The following is a 19,361-nucleotide window of genomic DNA, read 5'->3' as shown; positions in this document are numbered from 1 at the left end:
CGTGGGCCAGTTTCTGATTGGGACAGTGACATGTATGACCTCAATGAATTTTTTTCCCCATAGAGTTATTGGGACTTCTTTAAGTCCTATATATATGGGGCATATGACTTAATACCTATTATAATAGTGCCCAGATCTTAGTATTCAAAAAATAAGTTTCTAGTTTTAGAACTGGCTTTACTATGTGACTGTGAAGTGGACCTTGGTGGATTTAGTTTACATACAATTAGGTAAATTCATTTCAATGCAGTGACTTCTCCAGCCAGTTAGTTACAGTTTAGTGTGTTATATACATATATGACGCCGCCTCTGATACTGTTCTTTTCAACCTTTGGGTTGACACTAAAAATGTTGGTGGCGGGGTGGATTCCTTATGTGGTTGGTCAGTTCTTAAGTCCTTATGGGAACGGGTGGAAGTGGTTGATGTTGTTCACGTACAATTGGCCAGTCATGGTGGCAATGGGAAGGGACTAGTGATCTTCTTTTATCTGGCCAGTACTGTTCTGGCACCAGTAGTTGATGTCCTTGAAGGCTGCTCTCTGGACAGGGGCTCTAGTCAGGACTCTGTCGTATCCAACTCCCTCGGGTTGGTGATACTCCTGACTTCCCATTCATACTGCAGTCATCAGTAGGACCCCACATTTCTCTGGCAAGGTTCTCCGACCCTGAACCTCTCTCCTTTGAGCCTCTGACTTTAGATCTATAGGAATTATTCAGGCTTTCACTTTAGTGGGAAAACAGCATGCCAGTCACCTCTGCTTACAGTTAGGGAGTGTTCTCCCATATCTTCTCTTTCTCTTCCTCCTCCCCAGTGCCCCAAACTGAGGGTGGCATAGAGACACTGTTTCCTAGCAACTTTTTAGTCTGGAGGCAGAGGATACTAGTTTAGCCAGTTCTACTTCCAGGTCTCTTGCCTGTACAGCTATGCAAACTTGCCTTAAAAACATAAGTGGCCTTTCAACTGAGAAGCCAAAGAATGTGGTGCTTTTTTCCAGGGGTCTCTGGTGGGATCTCTCACTCCCACCTCCATTCCAGGCAAACAGCAACCTCATGTCTCTTTGCCTAAAAGGAGTCACTTTATAAACACAATAGGTCTTACTGTTTGAAGTCTCAAGGGCCACAGAAAGTATCTCTCCTCAAGAAGCGTTGGTACGTGTGGATTGCTCCAGGTCAGGAGTTCGAAACCAGCCTGAGCAAGAGCTAGACCCCGTCTCTACTATAAATAGAAAGAAATTAATATATATAACCATATATATATAACTAATATATATATGGTTATAGTTGGAAGGATAAGTATATAAATAACTGGAACATAAGGAAAGATAAGCTTCATAAGGGAGGCTTAAAAAATGTGTTATGGAGCTTCAGAGCTAGTTGTGGGATTCTGTGGAAACCCCACTCGGTGCCAGATTTACATATTCAAAGGAGTCATAGGTTGGGTTTCCTGGAAACAGTTTATGAGAGAGAGAGTTGGGAGAAGGCGGCAGAAGGTATTGGGTGAGTGAAGAGGCAGCATGGGGCAGAGGGCCAAGCTGACTCCCAGCACAGTTTCACTGGAGGCTCCACTGAGCTGCGGGAAGCTGTGAGTTGGGAGGGCTTTTGGAGTTGTCCCACATCAAGACAAGGGGCCAGGCCCTTGTATCCCTGCCTCATGCAGCCGTTGGCCAAGGGCCATCTCTTGAGAGAGAAACAACTTTGAGTGGGGAAGGTTTCTGAGTGCTGGGGCAGTGTGCAGTGAGGGACAGAGCCACGAGGGCCACTAACTCCTTAAATTCTACCAGGTGGGGGATGGATACGTCAGCCCTGAAGAGGGTGCCTAGGTGGAATACCACAATATCCTCTGTAAAAGGGAGTAGGCTTTCTGTAATATATTGGTGGTTTTTTTTTTTTTAACTTCTTCATATAAGACCTTCCCTCTGTATAGCCAAAAGAAGGAGTATTAAGGTTTTATAATGGAATGCCAAAATAAAGAAAGAGTCTGTATTCAGCTTTTGACTTCCAAATATTTTTGAAACCCCACAATGAGATAACAGTCCTGAAAGCGAGGCTTTGCTGAAGACGAGAATACTTTGCTAAATTCTGAAAGTACCTTTTTTTAAATATCAAGAGACAAGCTTGGTAGTTTAAGATTATGTTTTTATTTTATGCCATAGTATAGATGATGGGGGATATGAAAACAAGAAAGGAAATAGAACCATTGCTGGGAAGGGAGAGATTAGAGGGAGTTGAGACTCGGGTGGGGATACCATTTCACCTCAACCCCATCCCCATCCCACCTCCTGTTTGGAACTCTGAGAAAATGCAGCCTCATAGGGTGACAGGGGCCAGTGTAGGGCTAATGCTACTGAGTAGAAATGGTTGGTTTGGTAGTAGAGAGTAAACCTGAGATTAGGGCCTTTAATTCATACTTAATCTCTTCATGATATGGGAGAGGCTCAGAAGTACTTTTCTCCTCTGTGTGGAATTAAGAGATACTTGGTGAGTTTGCTAGAGGGGGCCACCAAAGTGACCCTGAGTTTGAGGGTTGCATGGGAGACCATCTAAACCTAGGGCCAAATGGGAAAGGCAGCAGACCTCAGGGATCTGCAGTGCTTGTGGGTGGGAGGCCTAGTTGACAAGAGGGTGATAGTTAGATAATCTGAGAAATTATAATACTATGCATTGGCCTAGCTGAGAAAAATAGGCCAAGGATACTCCCCAGTCACTGTATCTCGAACAGAGGCCAAAGGTCAAACACAAGTAGCTCAAGACACCTAAATCAAAAGACAGTTTTCTGCAGTCTTCTCCCTGATGCCATGAGCTGTGTTAATTTTCTCCTATACCCACACCCTGTCTTGGAAATGCAGAGCAGGGGGAAACATCTTGGGAAATAGGAGAAACTGCTTTTTATAGGGAACTTTGAATCGACTATTTGCACAGGCAAGACCCAGGCAAATCCAAAGAATCTTTTAAACTAGAAGAGACTAAGTTGTGTAATTTGAAAATTTACATTTCTTTCTGCCATGGAAACTTGTGTGCAAACTGAGATTGGTCATAGGGTATAAAGAAAGATACATGGCTTTTTGCACATTGCTTGACTCAGCTATACATCTATTGTCTCATTTCATCTTCATAACAACACTAGGAGATGAGAATTATTACTTCAGTTTTATAGATGAAGAAATTGGCCAAGAAAAGCTAAGTACCTTCTCCAAGATCAAATGGCTAATGAGTGCCAGAAATCTTACTGAACTAATGGCTCCATCTCACCGGAGGAAAGGCCTTGATGGACAGAATCATCTTTAAGTGGGCCCTAAATGTATGGGTGGGCTTTCCATAGAGACTTACTGAGAAAAACACTTCAGAGAGGATGAGACATGACAAGGAAATGGGAAGGCATGGACATAATAATCATCGCGAATTGAGTATTATGTATGGGCACACAATTATACCATATGTAATTATGATTATGTATTGATCATGTATTGAGTGCTGACCACATACAAAGCATGATTCTAAACCCTATGAGTGTTGCCTCATTTAATTTAATTGTCACAATAATCCTTTGAGGCAAGTACAAGTATTATTATCATCATCTTCATTTTACAGATGAAGAAGCTGAGACAGGTTAAATAACTTGCTTAGGTTTATGTAGCTGGTAAATGGCAAGCCTAAATTTGACACAGGTGGACTGACTTCAGAGGCTTTTCTACACTGTTTCCCTGTTTTTGATATCAGGAAATGACATAAGTTGTCCTATTTTTGCTGGACTCTGATGTTTTAGGGAAAGATTATTTAGTAAGGCTAAAAAGGTTGGTTAACTTTGCATTCGCTTGCTTTTTTCTCATTATCCACTCGACATCCGAGTGCAAAGGGTTAAAAGTCACTTTGCAAAAAGCTTGAATGCAAGGCAGAGGAGTTTGCCCAAATTAATTATATATATTATAGATAGTGATTATAGATTTTCTGTTTCTCAATGATAGGAAAAACTGACTTGCATAATTCCTAGCTGAGCAACTGATATGCAGTATACTTTTTGAGGCTAAAAACATGTCTGATTTTACTTTTGCTGAAGTTTCATTTGTTCTAAATCATTTGAATGACAGTACTGATATTCTTTCAGTGCAGATCTCCTAAAGATAGATTTTAAATTTGGGCACAAGGTCCTATAGAGAAATTATCTGGAGAATAAGGTGACACAAATGGAAATTATTCATGTGACAGTGTATGATTTTTATGGGAGCTCAAGAAAAATTTGTTGGGTTAAGTTTATTAATGTGTCTACAATAATTTTACCTTTTGGTTATGATCTACATATCCCCTCATTTTAATTTCTGAATTCAGCCATTTTATGGCTTTTTGGGGAATAAAAGATTTTGTCAACATTCTTTGAAGAGGTTTCCCTGCAGAAAAGTTTATTACCCAAATCTAAGCAGTACACACTGGTGTTAATGATACTTCCTTATATTTGTTTAGAATTTCTACCATTATTTTTCCAGACTGGAGTATTAGATGCAAAATTTAGATAGCAGATTTGATTAGTCTCATGAAGTTTGAATGAATTATCAATAAACTGCATTGTTTTATCTTTTCTGAAAAATTTTCTATGAAATTTAGTATTTAGTACATAGTTTCAGCTGTGAATAACATTCATATATAAGGTGTGATTTGTTTATTTTTAACATTTTTCTCTCCACAGATTGCTTACTATTTTCTTAGTGAGCCCTATTTTGAGCCATTCGAGTTACGAATATAATTGGCGATGTGGAGTTGTTATCACATGTTCTGGAATTAGAGGAGTTGTTAGTTTACTCCTGGCTCCTGATATTTATAATTTGGCTGAAGAAAAAGTAGATGCACCACAAATGGTAGGAAAAATTATTTTTTCTTCTTATTCATTTTTACTTATTTTGTAGCACTTGTCAAAGTATTTAATAATAAAGTTAGCCAGTTTTGAATTAGATTTTAAAACGCATTTTTTTAAGTAGAAAATTTATGTTGACAGCATGAAAGGGACCAATAGTCATGTAGTGGTTACGGACTTGGGTGTTAGATGGAATTGGGTGCCAATCCTGAGCCTTGCTGAGTCTCAATTTCCAGTTGTGGATTGAGATGATGCATAGTAAAATACCTGACACAAATGCTATTTTTCCATAGCTGTCAGAAAGCATGAAAAAAAATGACATCCTTATTGGGAACATTCCAATCCTATCGCTATTAGAAAAAAACCTGAAACACTAGTTAAATATACTAAGAGAAGAAAGATTTTATAAATATTTGAAGTAAGGATCTAGTTATATTTATGTCTTTAGGGCTAATTAAAAAAATTAATTTCTTAGAAAATTCTTGCTGAAGACTCCATTATCTATAGTGAAACACAAAACTTGTGTTTCCTTTCTACTCTTTCTCAAAGCCTTTTTCCCGTGGGTTAACCGGTAGATTTCTGGGCAGTTTGGTAGTGGCTGCATCCGTGGTCCTGACACTCTGGGCAAAACCCAGAGAGCCCAGTGCACCCACTGCCCACCTTGTGTGTTAGGGTACCTTGTCGTTTGTGACAGTACTGTGTGAACTAGTTAGAGAACTTGCTAGAAATCCCCAGGATCAGCCTGCCACCCCCTCCCAGTCAGATAGACCCCAAACCTCCTTCTAGGAGGGAGAAAACCACTTGAATAATAGGAACTTGAGACCACCTGTCCCCCTACCAAGGAATCTGGAAGTAGATGTACAGGGTTTCCTAATACTATCTGATTTCCAGTAGACTTTCTGTTCTTTACTATTTTGCTCATGTCCCAGAAGGCCCAAGGAGTACAGTATTTTTCAAATACTTTCTTTTTGGGAGCAACTGTCAGCCTCTCCATCTTGCAAGTGGAGAAATCAAAATAAGAGAGTAGCCTTCTTTATGTAACACAATAGGAAAAGAACTCAGGTGCCCTAACTCCCCAAAGAGGAAGTGCTTTTTTTGATGGAGTATCATATTCCTCACCACATATTTCCTGAGGATTTATATCTGTGGGCATGTCTGGCCATTAATTTGGAGTTCTGGTAAACCTGTGGTTTTGCAAAGACTTTGGGTCCTACCCTGTCCCAAAGGAAAATTATAATAACCAGCATTTGAGCTTCTTCCATTCTCTTTTATACAAGGAATTGGCCTAAAACCAAGTCAGTAAGAAGTTGACTAACATTTAGTTATCATTTTACAGTATGTCTTAATTCTGTCTCATGTTAAGAATCCCCTTGGCTCCACCCTGTGACCTCTAGAATCACAACCTGCAGAGAAGGGGCTTGGGAGTCAGCATGTTTAACAAACACTTCAGGTGATTGTTGTTAGCAGTCAAGTTTGGGAAACACTCTCTGGAGAAGATATTGCTACTAACTCCATTTTTCAGTGAAGAACATGAGGCTCAGAGTGGTTAACGGGCCCCAAATCACATGGCTACAAAACAGCACAGCCACAGCCTATAAAAGTGGTTGTCTTTCTTCTGCTGCATGGCGCCTCCCCAGACCCAGCACAGCTCCTGCCTGCTCCTTCAGAGCTTCTTGTACAGCCAAAGTAAATGCCGGTGGCAGGCACACCTCCCTCCCTGCCCACAGTCACCCCTGCCTGCTGTTGCTAGGCTTTCTCCCCACCCTGTAGGTGCCACCATCATGTCTGTGATGGCCGCCTTGCTGTCCTTGCACGACTGCTGCCCAGAGTGGAAACTGTAGAGAGCTCTTCCCTCAGTGTCCTTAACCCAGGGTCTACACGATGTATTTTTTCCCTCGTTCAGATTGAAAATTAATTTCCACCCCAGGATATTATGTTCAAGCAGTGTCCACAAAATAGCCCTTTGGCCTTAACTTACTTATCAGGGGCAGGATTCAAAAATGTGGATTAAGAGAGTTTTGGTGGTGGTTAATTGAACAATGATTACCTTTGGAGATTTAATGTTTTGGTTCTAACTATTTAATGTGTTTTGTTTTTAGTTTATATTCTATGTGCAAGCAATATCATTACTGACTATGGGAATAAATTCATACATGATGATTCGGTCAGCCAAGACATTAGGTAAAGTATGTGAATTATGTACAGATTAACTGGGGAGAATAATGCAAATAGGTTATTGTTGGGAGTCGCGGGGACATTTCTTATGGAGCTCAAGGAATTGGGATATTGGTTCTGCCAGTTTAACAGAAACCAAATGAACAGAGGCTTAAATAAGACAGAGGTATTTTCTTTCCCTTCCACCAAGAAGTCCAGAAGAGTGAGATGATTCCATGAGGTTGTCTTGAGATCCAGATTCATTTTCTTTTGTTGCTCCTCCATCCCCTAAGGTGTTGCTCTTGTCTGCATGGTAGAGGCCTGCTCACTACCACCATGTCTACAATCCAATTAACTAGAAAGGGAAAGTGGAGGGGAGAGGGGTGTGTGGAGAGGGAGAGGGAAAGGAAAGGGGAGAGGGGTGTGTGGCGAGGGAGAGGAAAGTGGAGAGGGAGAGGGTAAGCAGCTTTCTTTTAGGGGCACACTCCAGAAATTATCTATGTCTTCATCACTCACATTCCATTGGCCAGAACTTAGTCATGGGGCACAGGGGCAAAGGAAACTAGAAATTATCTTTTCCTGGCTGGCCATGTGCTTAGCCAAAACTTGGATATTCTGTTGGTAATAGGAAGATGGAGAGAATGGATATAGGGAAATAATCAGTAGGCTTTGCCACAATTGCCTATTTCTAAAATGAATTTGAGGCTGTTATAATAAAAATGCATAAATATGATAAAATCACAAATAGACACATTCAGCAGAGAAATCAAAGATAAGGTAATCAGTGGCAGTAGGGTCAAGGGGGGGAGACAGGGGAGGGGTAGGATGAGGCAAAATTTTATGGTAGTGTTCAGTGTAGTCTGATATGCCGTGACTTGGTCCTCAACTTTGCTGGTGCAGAGACCTGAGCTTGTCAGGTATCTAAAGCTGATCAGACTACTGGAGATTTACATATGTAGGCATACTTTGGAGATATTGGAGGTTTGGTTCTAGATCACCACAGTAAAGCAAGTATGGCAGTAAAGTGAGTGTCTCATTAAAGCGAGTATTGCAGTAAAGAAAAAATAGTCATACAAACTATTTGGGTTCCTAGTGCACATAAAAGTTATGTTTTCACTATACTGTAGTCCATTGTAATGTGATAGCATTATGTCTAAAAAATGTATATACCTTAATTAAAAATACTTTATTGTTAATGATCATCCGGCCCTTCAGCAAGTCCTAATCTTTCTGCTGGTGGAGGGTGTTGCCTCTATGTTGGTGGCCGCTGACTGATCAGGGTGGTGGTTGCTGAAGGTTGGAGTGGCTTTGGCAATTTCTTAAAATAACACAACAGTGAAGTTTGTGGCATCAATTGACTCTTCCTTTCATGAAAGATTTTTCTGTAGCATGTGATGCTGCTGATTCCATTTTACTCACAGTGGAATTTCTTTCAAAATTGGAGTCAGTCCTCTCAAATACTGCTGCTGTTTTATCAACTAAGTTTATGAGATGTTTTAAATCCTTTGCTGTCATTTCAACAATCTACATAGCTTCACTAGGAGTATATTCCATCTCAAGAAAACACTTTCTTTTCTCATTCATAAGAAGCAGCTCATCCATTCAAGTTTTATAAGATTGCAGCAGTTCAGTCACATCTTCAGCCCCCACTTCTAATTCCAGTTCTCTTGCTATTTCTGCCACATCTGCAGTGACTTCTGCTACAGAAATCTTGAACCCCTCAAAGTCATGAATGAGGGTTGGAATCAACTTCTTTCAAACTCCTGTTAATGTTGATATTTTGACCTTCTCCCATCAATCACGAATGTTCTTAATGGCATCTAGAATAGTGAATCCTTTCCAGAAGGTTTTCCATTGACTTTGCCCAGATCCATCAGAGGGATCACTATCTATAACAGCTATGGCCTTATAAAACTTATTTCTTAAATAATAAGACTTGAAAGTTGAAATAACTTCTTGTTCAAGGGGCTGCAGAATGGCTGTTGTATTAGCAGGCATGAGAACAACCTTCATCTCCTTGCACGTCTCCATCTTGGGTGACTAGGTGCATTGTCAGCAAACAGCAGTACTTTGAAAGGAATCTTTTTTTCTGAGTAGCAGGTCTCAACAGTGGGCTTAAAATATTCAGTACACCATGCTGTAAACAGATGTGCTGTCACCCAGTCTTTGTTGTTCCCTTTATAGAGCACAGGCAGAGTAGATTTAACATAATTCTTAAGGGCCCTTGGGTTTTTGGAATGGCAAATGAGCATTGGCTTCAACTTAAAGTTACCAGCTACATTATCCCCTAACAAGAGAGTCAGCCTGTCCTTTGAAGTTTTGAAGACAGGCCTGGACTTCTCCTCTACAGATATGAAAGTCCTAGATGGCATCTTCTTCCAATAGAGGGCTGTTTTGTCTGCATGGAAAATCTGTTGTTTAGCTACCTTCATCAATTGTCTTATCTAGATCTTCTGGATAACTTGCTGTAGCTTCTACATCAGCACTTACTGCTTTACCTATCTTGTACTTTTATGTCATGGAGATGGCTTCTTTTCTTTAACTTCATAAACCAACCTCTGCTAGCTTCCAGTTTTTCTTCTGCAGCTTCCTCCCTCAGTCTTCAGAGAATTAAACAGAGTTAGAGTCTTGCTCTGGATTAGGCTTTAGCTTAAGGGAATATTGTAGTTGGTTTGATCTTCTATCCAGACCACTGAAGGCTGTTTAGCTTTCTTAACATTTGTGTGTTCACTGGAATAGCAGTTTTAATGTCTTCAAGAACTATTCCTTTGCATTCACTACTTGGCTGTTTGGCACAAGATGACTAGCTTACAGCCTATCTTAGCTTTTGATATGCCTTCATCACTAAGTTTAATCATTTCTAGCTTTTGATTTAAAGTAAGAAACATGCAACTCTTCCTTTCACTTGAACATTAGAGGCCATTGTAGGCTTATTAAATAGCCTAATTTCAATATTGTTTTATCTCAGGGAATAGGGAGCCCTAAGCAGAGGGAGAGAAGAGGTGGAGGGGTACGGAGGGTGGGAGGGATGGGAAAGGCCAGTTGGCGGAGCAGTCAGAACACACGTATTTGTTGATTAAGTTTGCTGTCTCATACAGACACAGTTTGTGGCACCCCAAAGCAATTGCAATAGTAACATAGAAAATCACTGATGACTGGCCACAAATCTTCAATTTGTAAAAAACACAATATCTGCAAAGCACAATAAAGTGAAGCACAAGAGTGGAAAAACAAGCACCATATGTACTTACCAACAAATTGGTATTAACTGACCAACACTTAAGTGCACATATAGTAGTAACATTCATCAGGTGTCGGGCAGGTGGGAGGGGGCAGGTGGATGGGTACATTCACAACTAATGGATGCGCTGTGCAACGTCTCGGGGGGTGGACATGCTTGAAGCTCTGACTTGAGTGGGGCAAAGGTAGTATATATAACCTAAACATTTGTACTCCCATAATATGCTGAAATAAAATATTTTTTAAAAGAATGGAAAAGCAAGCACCACATGTATTCACCATTAAATTGGTACTAATTGATCAAAACTAATGTGCACATATGGGAAGTGACATTCATAGGGTATTGAGCAGGTGGGAGCAGGAAGAAGGGGATGGGAAGATCCACACCTAAGGGATGCGGTGTGTGTTGTCTTGAGGTGGTCACTCTTGTAGCTCTGACTCAGGCAGTGCAAAGGCAATATATGTAACTAAAGCATTTGTAGCCCTATAATACTCTGAAACTAAGATAAATAAACAAATAAATAAATAAAAATAAAGTGAGCACAATAAATCAAGGTATACCTGTAACACATTCACTGTGTTCATGGATAAACCATAAAATGAATTTACTAATTTGTAGTAAGGATTTTTTTCTGTGTTGGGAATACTTGTGATATTATCAGAGTATTCATCTCTGAATATAAATTTCCTTGATAAACCAAATTAGTAATCAGAAGCTTTCTTGTACAGCAAGAACTAATGAAAGCAATGGAAGGATAGTGTTGAAGGAGAGTTCTAAGTAGGGAAATAGCCTCATTAATTTACCCTGCCCTGCCCATAGAGACATCATTGCTTTGCTTGTGTCTTTTCAGACAGTCCTGCTCATTCCTGCAGCTGTGTCCCATAAATACTATTGCCGAACTTCCTGTGACAGTCCACCCCAAAGCCAAGGGCTCTAATGTATGAATGGGGCTAGTAAATGGGGAAGATTTTTGATAGCTTTTCTTTTTCCCAAATTATGGGTTTGCTCTTGTTTGCAGTGAAAAGGTGTGCTACAATCAGCAAAAGCCCACACTGGAGCATGAGTGCAGTTAATCTGATCCCCAAAGGCTTGCTCACACCTTCCTTCCCACCAAATTCCTTCACTCCCAGGGATCTAGACCCATTCTGCTCTCTTTGCTTAAGAATGGGACATGATCAAACTAAAAAGCTTCTGCACAGCCAAAGAAATAGTCATGAAAGTAAACAGACAACCTATAGAATGGGAGAAAATTTTCGCATCCTACACATCTGATAAGGGACTGATAACTAGAATCTACTTAGAACTCACGAAAATCAGCAAGAAAAAATCAAACAACCCTATCAAAAAGTGGGCAAAGGACATGAACAGAAACTTTTCTAAAGAAGACAGCATAATGGCCAACAAGCATATGAAAAAATGCTCAACATCTCTAATCATCAGGGAAATGCAAATCAAAACTACAATGAGATATCACTTATTTCTAGTAAGAATGGCCTTTATCAAAATGTCCCAAAACAATAAATGTTGGCATTGATGTGGAGAGATAGGAACACTCCTACAGTGCTGGTGGGACTGCAAACTAGTTCAATCTCTATGGAAAGCAATATGGAGATACGTTAAAGCGATACAAGTGGATCTACTATTTGATCCAGCAAGCCCATTACTGGGCATCTACCCAAAAGATCAAATGACACTCTACAAAAAAGACACCTGCACTTGAATGTTTATGGCAGCACAATTCATAATTGCAAAGCTGTGGAAACAACCTAAGTGCCCATCAATTCATGAGTGGATTAATAAAATGTGGTATATGTATGTACACCATGGAGTACTATTCAGCTCTAAGAAACAATGGTGATATAGCACCTCTTGTATTTTCCTGGATGGAGCTGGAACCCATTCTACTAAGTGACGTATCCCAAGAATGGAAAAACAAGCACTACATATACTCATCAGCAAACTGGTATTAACTGAGCAGCACCTAAGTGGACACATAGGAACTACATTAATTGGGTATTGGGTGGGTGGGAGGGAGGAGGGGAGCGGGTATATACATACATAATGAGTGAGATGTGCACCTTCTGGGGGATGGTCATATTTGAAGCTCAGACTTGTGGGAGTAGGGGGGCAAGGGCATTATTTGAAACCTTAAAATTTGTACCCCCATAATATGCTGAAATAAAAAAAAAAAAAGGATACAATGTCTGGGTTTCTCCCATGCTTGCTTTCTTGTAGTTCCTCCTACTCGGATACTGAAAAGTGAGATCAACAAGGAGTTTTACTATCATGGTAGTGATTTTTCTCTTTTCTTTTCACACCCTATAACATTTTGGTTGTACTAACTAAACTTCAGAATTTTCTTCCTCTATTTCTTTTTTTCTATTCATTATGGAATGAAGATTCCACAGCAAGTACTTCATCCTTTCAGAATCAGTGCTCATCCTGTCTAGACGTACTATGCGTGGCACACATTTAACAGGAGCTTGACAGAATTGAATTTTATCAGTAAGAGTTTCAAACCAACTTGCTCCATCTGTTGTTGCTAAGAGACCCCTCCTCATATCCCTCCAGGATCATCTTAAACACGGGGGAGTGCATTCAGACATACCAGTGCCACCAAGTGGCCCACATACACTCACGTTTCCCGGGAGCAACTAGAGAGTGGCTGCTGCCTCATCATATGGGTAGGATCTACTTGGGCAACTGAATACATTTTCTTCTTTTGCAGTCTTAGCCATAAGAATTTTAAATCTGAAGCTAACAAGCTAACAACGGCTGACTCTTCAGCGTCTTTGCTCTGGGTCATAGAGAACTGACCCTGATACTTGAGAGGGATATGCTTCCAGACCTTTCCGAATCCGCCGAATTTCAAATACTTCAATTGCACACAGTATCCCATGGAGAATGAGATAAAGTTAAACTGAAACACTCAGAAGCCATTTTATTCTTTAAGAGATATTTTGTATGCAATTGCAAAGAGAGAACTGCTTTTACTGAGATGGTGTCACAGCGAGTGTTGCAGCGGGTGGTCCCGAGGACAAAGCAAGAGTCCAGAATCAAAGTATATTTGCTGGTGGGCTTAGAGCAGCCTTGCCACCAAATTCTGAGCACTGTCTACCCAATTTTTCACACTTTTATTAAGTTGGGGTGGTCCGAGGGGTGGGGTACCAGGTGTCAGTTAGTTGATGTGTCACGACATAGGTTAATATTATGTTGATACGCCAGGCATCACCATAGTGTTATGCATAGATTTAGTGTTATGCTGATGCCAGGCAGTAGACTAGTTAGTGGGCCAGGAAATTGGTTAGTATTATGCTGATGTGGGTCTTCCGTGAGTGGTGGGGGTCTGGGTGCCTGATGCAGATGGGGGTTTCCCTTATCGATGGAATTGGAAATGAGTAGGCTAAGCTCATTTGCTAGTTAAATTCTTCTCTTTGGCTGGTGAGTCTCATAGCTATTATCTTCAAATTCATACCTCAAAAAATACAAAGGGTTACAAATTTTGAACATACAGATTTTCTGGTCAGGAAACAGTTGTCAAATTTGAGGAATCTATCTTGTAGTAGCCCTTAAATTTTGATATACAGTATATAAGAAGCAGTTATAAAACTTGTTATAATGCAAATTCCCAGGCCAATCTGATTCTGTAGGCATAAGGTGGAGCCCAAGAATTTTCAGAGTTTAATAAGCAGCCCTTCTACCTGTAGAAGACAAATATTTTTCTACACTTTGAGAAATACTGATTGGGTGCCTTGAAGTAATAAGTCATGTCTTTAGCTATAGGGAAGAAAAGAAAACTAATAAACATTCTTTAGTAGTTGAGTTTGATGAAGTTGAGCTATGTAGCCCAAAGGAAACAAGCCATTGGGTAATTTTCTAGAAAATTTTGGACAAAAATTGTCCATATTTTAACCACTCTGGTTTTTCTATGCAAGTGATCTCAAGATTTCACTGCATAATCATGCAACAATTTTTGCTTTCCTTTGCAGTCTTCACTATTAAGAGCCGTTCTTTTTTCTTTGTTACAGGTTTGTGTGCTATTTCTCTCCCAAGACAAATGGCCATGGAAAGTGTCAGTCAGCATATACAGGAGATAATACAAAACACAATAACTTTATATAAAACAGAAAAATTGTTGACAAATGTTAATTGGACCTTCGTAGAAGAAAAAACAAACATTGAACAAATCATTCCCGTGAGTTGATACCTGGCAAAAAATAGTCTTCCTTTCCTTTCCTTTGTCTGACCCTCTTGCTTTATTCTATTGTAAAAAATCTGATTCAGCTGTCAGAAAATTGAGTGGAGATAATACTAGCTTTGCTATTTTGGTGAAAGGACTTCTTTGAGTTCTGTCTCTAAAGAGAAGGTCTTGGTAATTCAACCTTATTTGCCAAGTACCAGGACAATGGATGATTTTACAAACTGGCTGGTTGAACATCAATCATTCACCTCTGCCAAGATGATGTTTCCGAAAGGTGAAGGTAATGAGAGATCTCTCTCTGTAGAAGTGTTATAAAAAGCAGACAACACAGGCTGATTTAGAAAGCACTCAAACATAGATGGGTTTGGAGAATTTGGCTTCTGAATCTCCCCGAATGAATATTTACTTCACCACGATTGAAAGCAACACTTCTTATATGGAAAAACATTATCCAAGTTATACATGGCAATTTATAGGAGTTATTTTAGCAATTTCAGCAATTATAATAGGAGTTCTTGAAATCTTTTTGAGTATAGAATTTGCCAGTTCCTAATTATTTTAACTTATTTTACAACTTTATCCCTTTATGTTTTATAACTTAGTCTGATACTTTTCAGTTTTCCTGCACTTCAAGTAATAAAAAAGAGGAGTCCCCAACAGATGAAGTTTTAATTGAAGAAGCCAGATTGCATGTAGCTGTAATACAAATGGTTGGTACTATTCACATCAGCCACTTTTTAATTTCTTTTCTTGCAATGCTTTTAATCCTTACATACAGTTTTCAGGTGACTAGAAATTTTTTTTTTGCCTTTTGATAGTCTGTTGGTTGTTAAAATTACTGTGTGATTTATTAAAGTTAAAAAATGTAAAAAGCTTCTTCCTTAGGCTTTAAGTTCAAGTTACAAACCTAAACTTATTCTAAGGTTAGCAAGTTTTAGCAGTCACTTTTGAAAGTCCTTAGAATAATGTCTGGTGCCATTTACATACTTAGATAATTAAACATCTTCAAATATTTGAAATTGCTTTTATAAATTTAACACATTTGAGTTCCTTTTACAGAAAATTCTCTCACATGCTTATTTAACTCTTAGAAATGTAATAAATTAATATTTAGCTGGCAGAGACGACACCATGATCACAAAGGTGGTTTCCCCAGGACAAGGCTTATCCATTGCACTCCAGATATGCTCACCTGTGTGATTCCCCAAATGTGGGAAGCATGTTCACACTTACAAGTGGGGGCTAAGCAATGGGCATACACAGTCATACAGGGAGACTTCATGGACGTTGGACATTGGGGGAAGGTTGGTGGGAGGTGCAGGATAAAAATTTACCTATCGAGTACGATGTACCCTGTTCAGGTGATGGGCATATTAAAAGCCTAGACTTCTCCACTGTGCAATTCAGCCATGTAACCAAAAATTGCTTGTATCCCCTCAATCTCTTTAAATTAAAAAAATACAAAAAAAGGAAATGTAATAAGTTAAAATAAATATGGTTAAACCAAAAATTCTCTTAAAATGTTATAATATCAGTATTTAAATATTCTATTGTAATCATAAGAAAACTACTTGGTAAAATCACATTTAAATCAAGTTATCAAATTGCACATTTTAAATTGGGGCTATATTCTAGTAGAACAAATTTTATTCAATATGACAAGTGTATAAAATACTCATTAGGTCCAGAGTTCTTCTTTTTTAGTTTCTTTTAAAAACTTAGTATCATGATGGAGAATTGCTAACATATACAAAAATAGGCAGAATTGTGTAATGAACCCCCATATACCTATCACCCAGCCTTAAAAATCATCCACACATGACCAGTCCTGCCCTATCCCAAACCTCATTCAGCCCCCCACTTTCCATACTATTTTGAAACAAATCCTAGATATCATATCATTTAGTCTGTAAATGTTTCAGTATGTATCTCTAAATTTTAAAGTCTTTAAAAAAATACAGTAAAATACTATTATACCTAAAAAGGAATAATCAATAATAAAATATTAAGTCGATAATAAAATTTTCAATTGTCTCATAAATATGTCTCAAAAATGTTTATTTTTATAGTCTATTTTTTTTTTAATTTTTTTAATTATTTTTTTTTATTTTGGCATATTATGGGGGTACAGATTTTAAGGTTTCAATAAATGCCCATTTCCCCCCTCCCCCCAAAAGTCTGAGTCTCCATCATGACCATCCCCCAGATGGTGCACATCTCACTCACTATGTATGTATATACCCGCCCCGCTCCCCCCTCCCACCTGCCCAATACCCTATTACTGTAGCACCTATGTGTCCACTTAGGTGCTACTCAGTTAATACCAGTTTGCTGGAGAATATATCTGGTGCTTGTTTTTCCATTCTTGGGATACTTCACTTAGTAGTATGGGTTCCAGCTCTAACCAGGAAAATATAAGGTGTGCTATATCACCATTGTTTCTTAGAGCTGAATAGTACTCCATGGTGTACATATACCACATTTTATTAATCCATTCTTGGATTGATGGGCACTTGGGCTGTTTCCACAGCCTTGCAATTATGAATTGTGCTGCTATAAACATTCGAGTGCAGGTGTCTTTTTTGTAGAGTGTCGCTGGATCATTTGGGTAGATGCCCAGCAATGAGATTGCTGGATCAAATGGTAGATTCACTTGTATCGCTTTAAGGTATCTCCATATTGCTTTCCACAGAGGTTGAACTAGTTTGCAGTCCCACCAGCAGTGTAGGAGTGTTCCTCTCTCTCCGCAACCACGCCAGCATTTATTGTTTGGAGATTTTTTGATAAAGGCCATTCTCACTGGGGTTAAGTGATATCTCATTGTGGTTTTGATTTGCATTTCCCTGATGATTAGAGATGTTGAGCATTTCTTCATATGTTTGTTGGCCATTCTTCTGTCTTCTTTAGAAAAATTTCTGTTCAAGTCCTTTGCCCACTTTTTAATGGGGTTATTTGATTTTTTCTTCCTAATTTTCGTGAGTTCTAAGTATATTCTAGTTATCAGTCCCTTATCGGATGCATAGGATGCAAAAATTTTCTCCCATTCTGTAGGTTGTCTGTTTACTTTCATGACTATTTCTTTGGCCGTGCAGAAGCTTTGTAGTTTGATCATGTCCCATTTATTTATTTTTGTTGCTGCTGTGATTGCCTTTGGGGACTTCTTCATAAACTCTTTGCCCAGGCCGATGTCTAGGAGAGTGTTTCCAACTTTTTCCTCTAGAGTTCTAATAGTTTCATATCTTAGGTTTAAGTCTGTTATCCAGCGTGAGTTGGTTTTTGTGAGAGGTGAAAGGTGTGGGTCCTGTTTTAGCCTTCTACAGGTGGCTATCCAGTTTTCCCAGCACCATTTATTGAAGAGGGATTCTTTTCCCCAGCGTATGTTTTTGTCGGCTTTGTCAAAGATGAGATGGCTATATGAGGATGGTTTTATATCAGGATTCTCACATCTGTTCCACTGGTCAATATTCCTGTTTTTGTGCCAATACCATATTGTTTTAATTACTACAGCTTTGTAGTATAGTTTGATATCTGGCATATTAATGCCTCCCATTTTGTTTTTGTTGCCTAGAATTGCTCTTGATATTCGGGGTCTTCTTTGGTTCCATACGAAGCGTAAAATTATTTTTTCTATATCTGTGAAGAATGCTGATGGGATTTTAATAGGTATTGCATTGAATCTGTAGATCAGTTTGGGTAGTATAGACATTTTGATGATATTGAGTCTGCCGATCCACGAGCATGGTATGGATTTCCATCTGTTTACATCCTCTGCTATTTCCTTCCTCAGTGTTTCATAGTTCTCCCTATAGAGGTCTTTTACCTCTTTGGTTAAATATATTCCTAGGTACTTTAATTTCTTTGTTGCTATTGTGAAGGGAATTGAGTCTTTGATTTGGTTCTCAATTAGATTGTTGTTGGCGTATATGAATGCCTCTGATTTCTGTGTATTAATTTTGTATCCTGAGACTTTACTAAATTCATTGATCAGTTCCAGGAGTTTCTTGGTTGAATCCTTGGGGTTTTCTAGATACAATATCATATCATCAGCAAACAGTGAAAGTTTGATCTCTTCTGCCCCTATTTGGATACCTTTGATTCCATTTTCCTGTCTGATTGCTGTAGCCAAGACTTCCAGCACTATGTTGAATAGAAGTGGAGATAGTGGGCAGCCTTGTCTGGTTCCAGTTCTAAGTGGGAATGATTTCAATCTTTCCCCATTCAGTATGATGTTGGCTACGGGTCTGTCATATATGGCTTGTATCATTTTTAGGTATGTCCCTTCTATGCCTATTTTCTTAAGTGTTCGTATCATGAAAGGGTGTTGAATTTTGTCAAAAGCTTTTTCTGCATCTATTGAAAGAATCATGTGGTCTTTGTATTTGCTTCTGTTGATGTGGTGAATTGCATTTATAGATTTACGTATGTTGAACCATCCCTGCATCCCTGGGATGATATAGTCTATATTTTTTAATTGTACTCCAAGAAAGTCCACACATTGCAATTAATTGATATGTTCTTTAAATCTCTTTAACCTATAAATTCCTTCTGCTTTTCTTTCACATTTTCTTTTTGAAGAACATATTTCTTAATGGAAAAATTATTTTCATTCTTTTAAACATTTCTACCCTTAATTTAGGATATTCTCGGCCAGGTGCGGTGGCTCATGCCTATAATCCTAGCACTCCTTGAGGCTGAGGCAGGAGGATCACTTGAGTTCAGGAGTTTGAGATCAGCCTGAGCAAGAGTGAGACCCCATCTCTACTAAAAATAGAAAAAATTAGTTGGGCATGGTGTCACATGCCTGTAGTCCCATCTACTTGGAAGGCTGAGGCAGGCAGGAGGATCGCTTGAGCCCAGGAGTTTCAGGTTGCTGTGAGCTAGGCTGAATGCCATGGCACTCTATCCCAGGTGACAGAGTGAGA

The 19,361-nt window shown here is 39.1% G+C and overlaps 1 protein-coding gene across 1 annotated transcript in view; it reads left to right on the top strand.

Moving 5' to 3' along the window:
- Positions 1-19,361, top strand: part of SLC9C2 (solute carrier family 9 member C2 (putative)) — a 91,465-nt gene that overhangs the window by 29,889 nt on the left and 42,215 nt on the right. Inside the window, exons 9-12 of the mRNA XM_076000391.1 lie at positions 4,679-4,847; positions 6,943-7,024; positions 14,267-14,433; positions 15,057-15,149. Of these exons, the coding sequence (XP_075856506.1) occupies positions 4,679-4,847; positions 6,943-7,024; positions 14,267-14,433; positions 15,057-15,149 (511 nt within the window). The remainder of the gene's footprint in view (positions 1-4,678; positions 4,848-6,942; positions 7,025-14,266; positions 14,434-15,056; positions 15,150-19,361) is intronic.

Source organism: Microcebus murinus, chromosome 2, assembly GCF_040939455.1.
Source record: "Microcebus murinus isolate Inina chromosome 2, M.murinus_Inina_mat1.0, whole genome shotgun sequence".
Lineage (NCBI taxonomy): Eukaryota > Metazoa > Chordata > Mammalia > Primates > Cheirogaleidae > Microcebus > Microcebus murinus.
The sequence above is the reverse complement of the archived record's forward strand: the minus strand, read 5'-3'. Positions and strand labels throughout refer to the sequence as shown.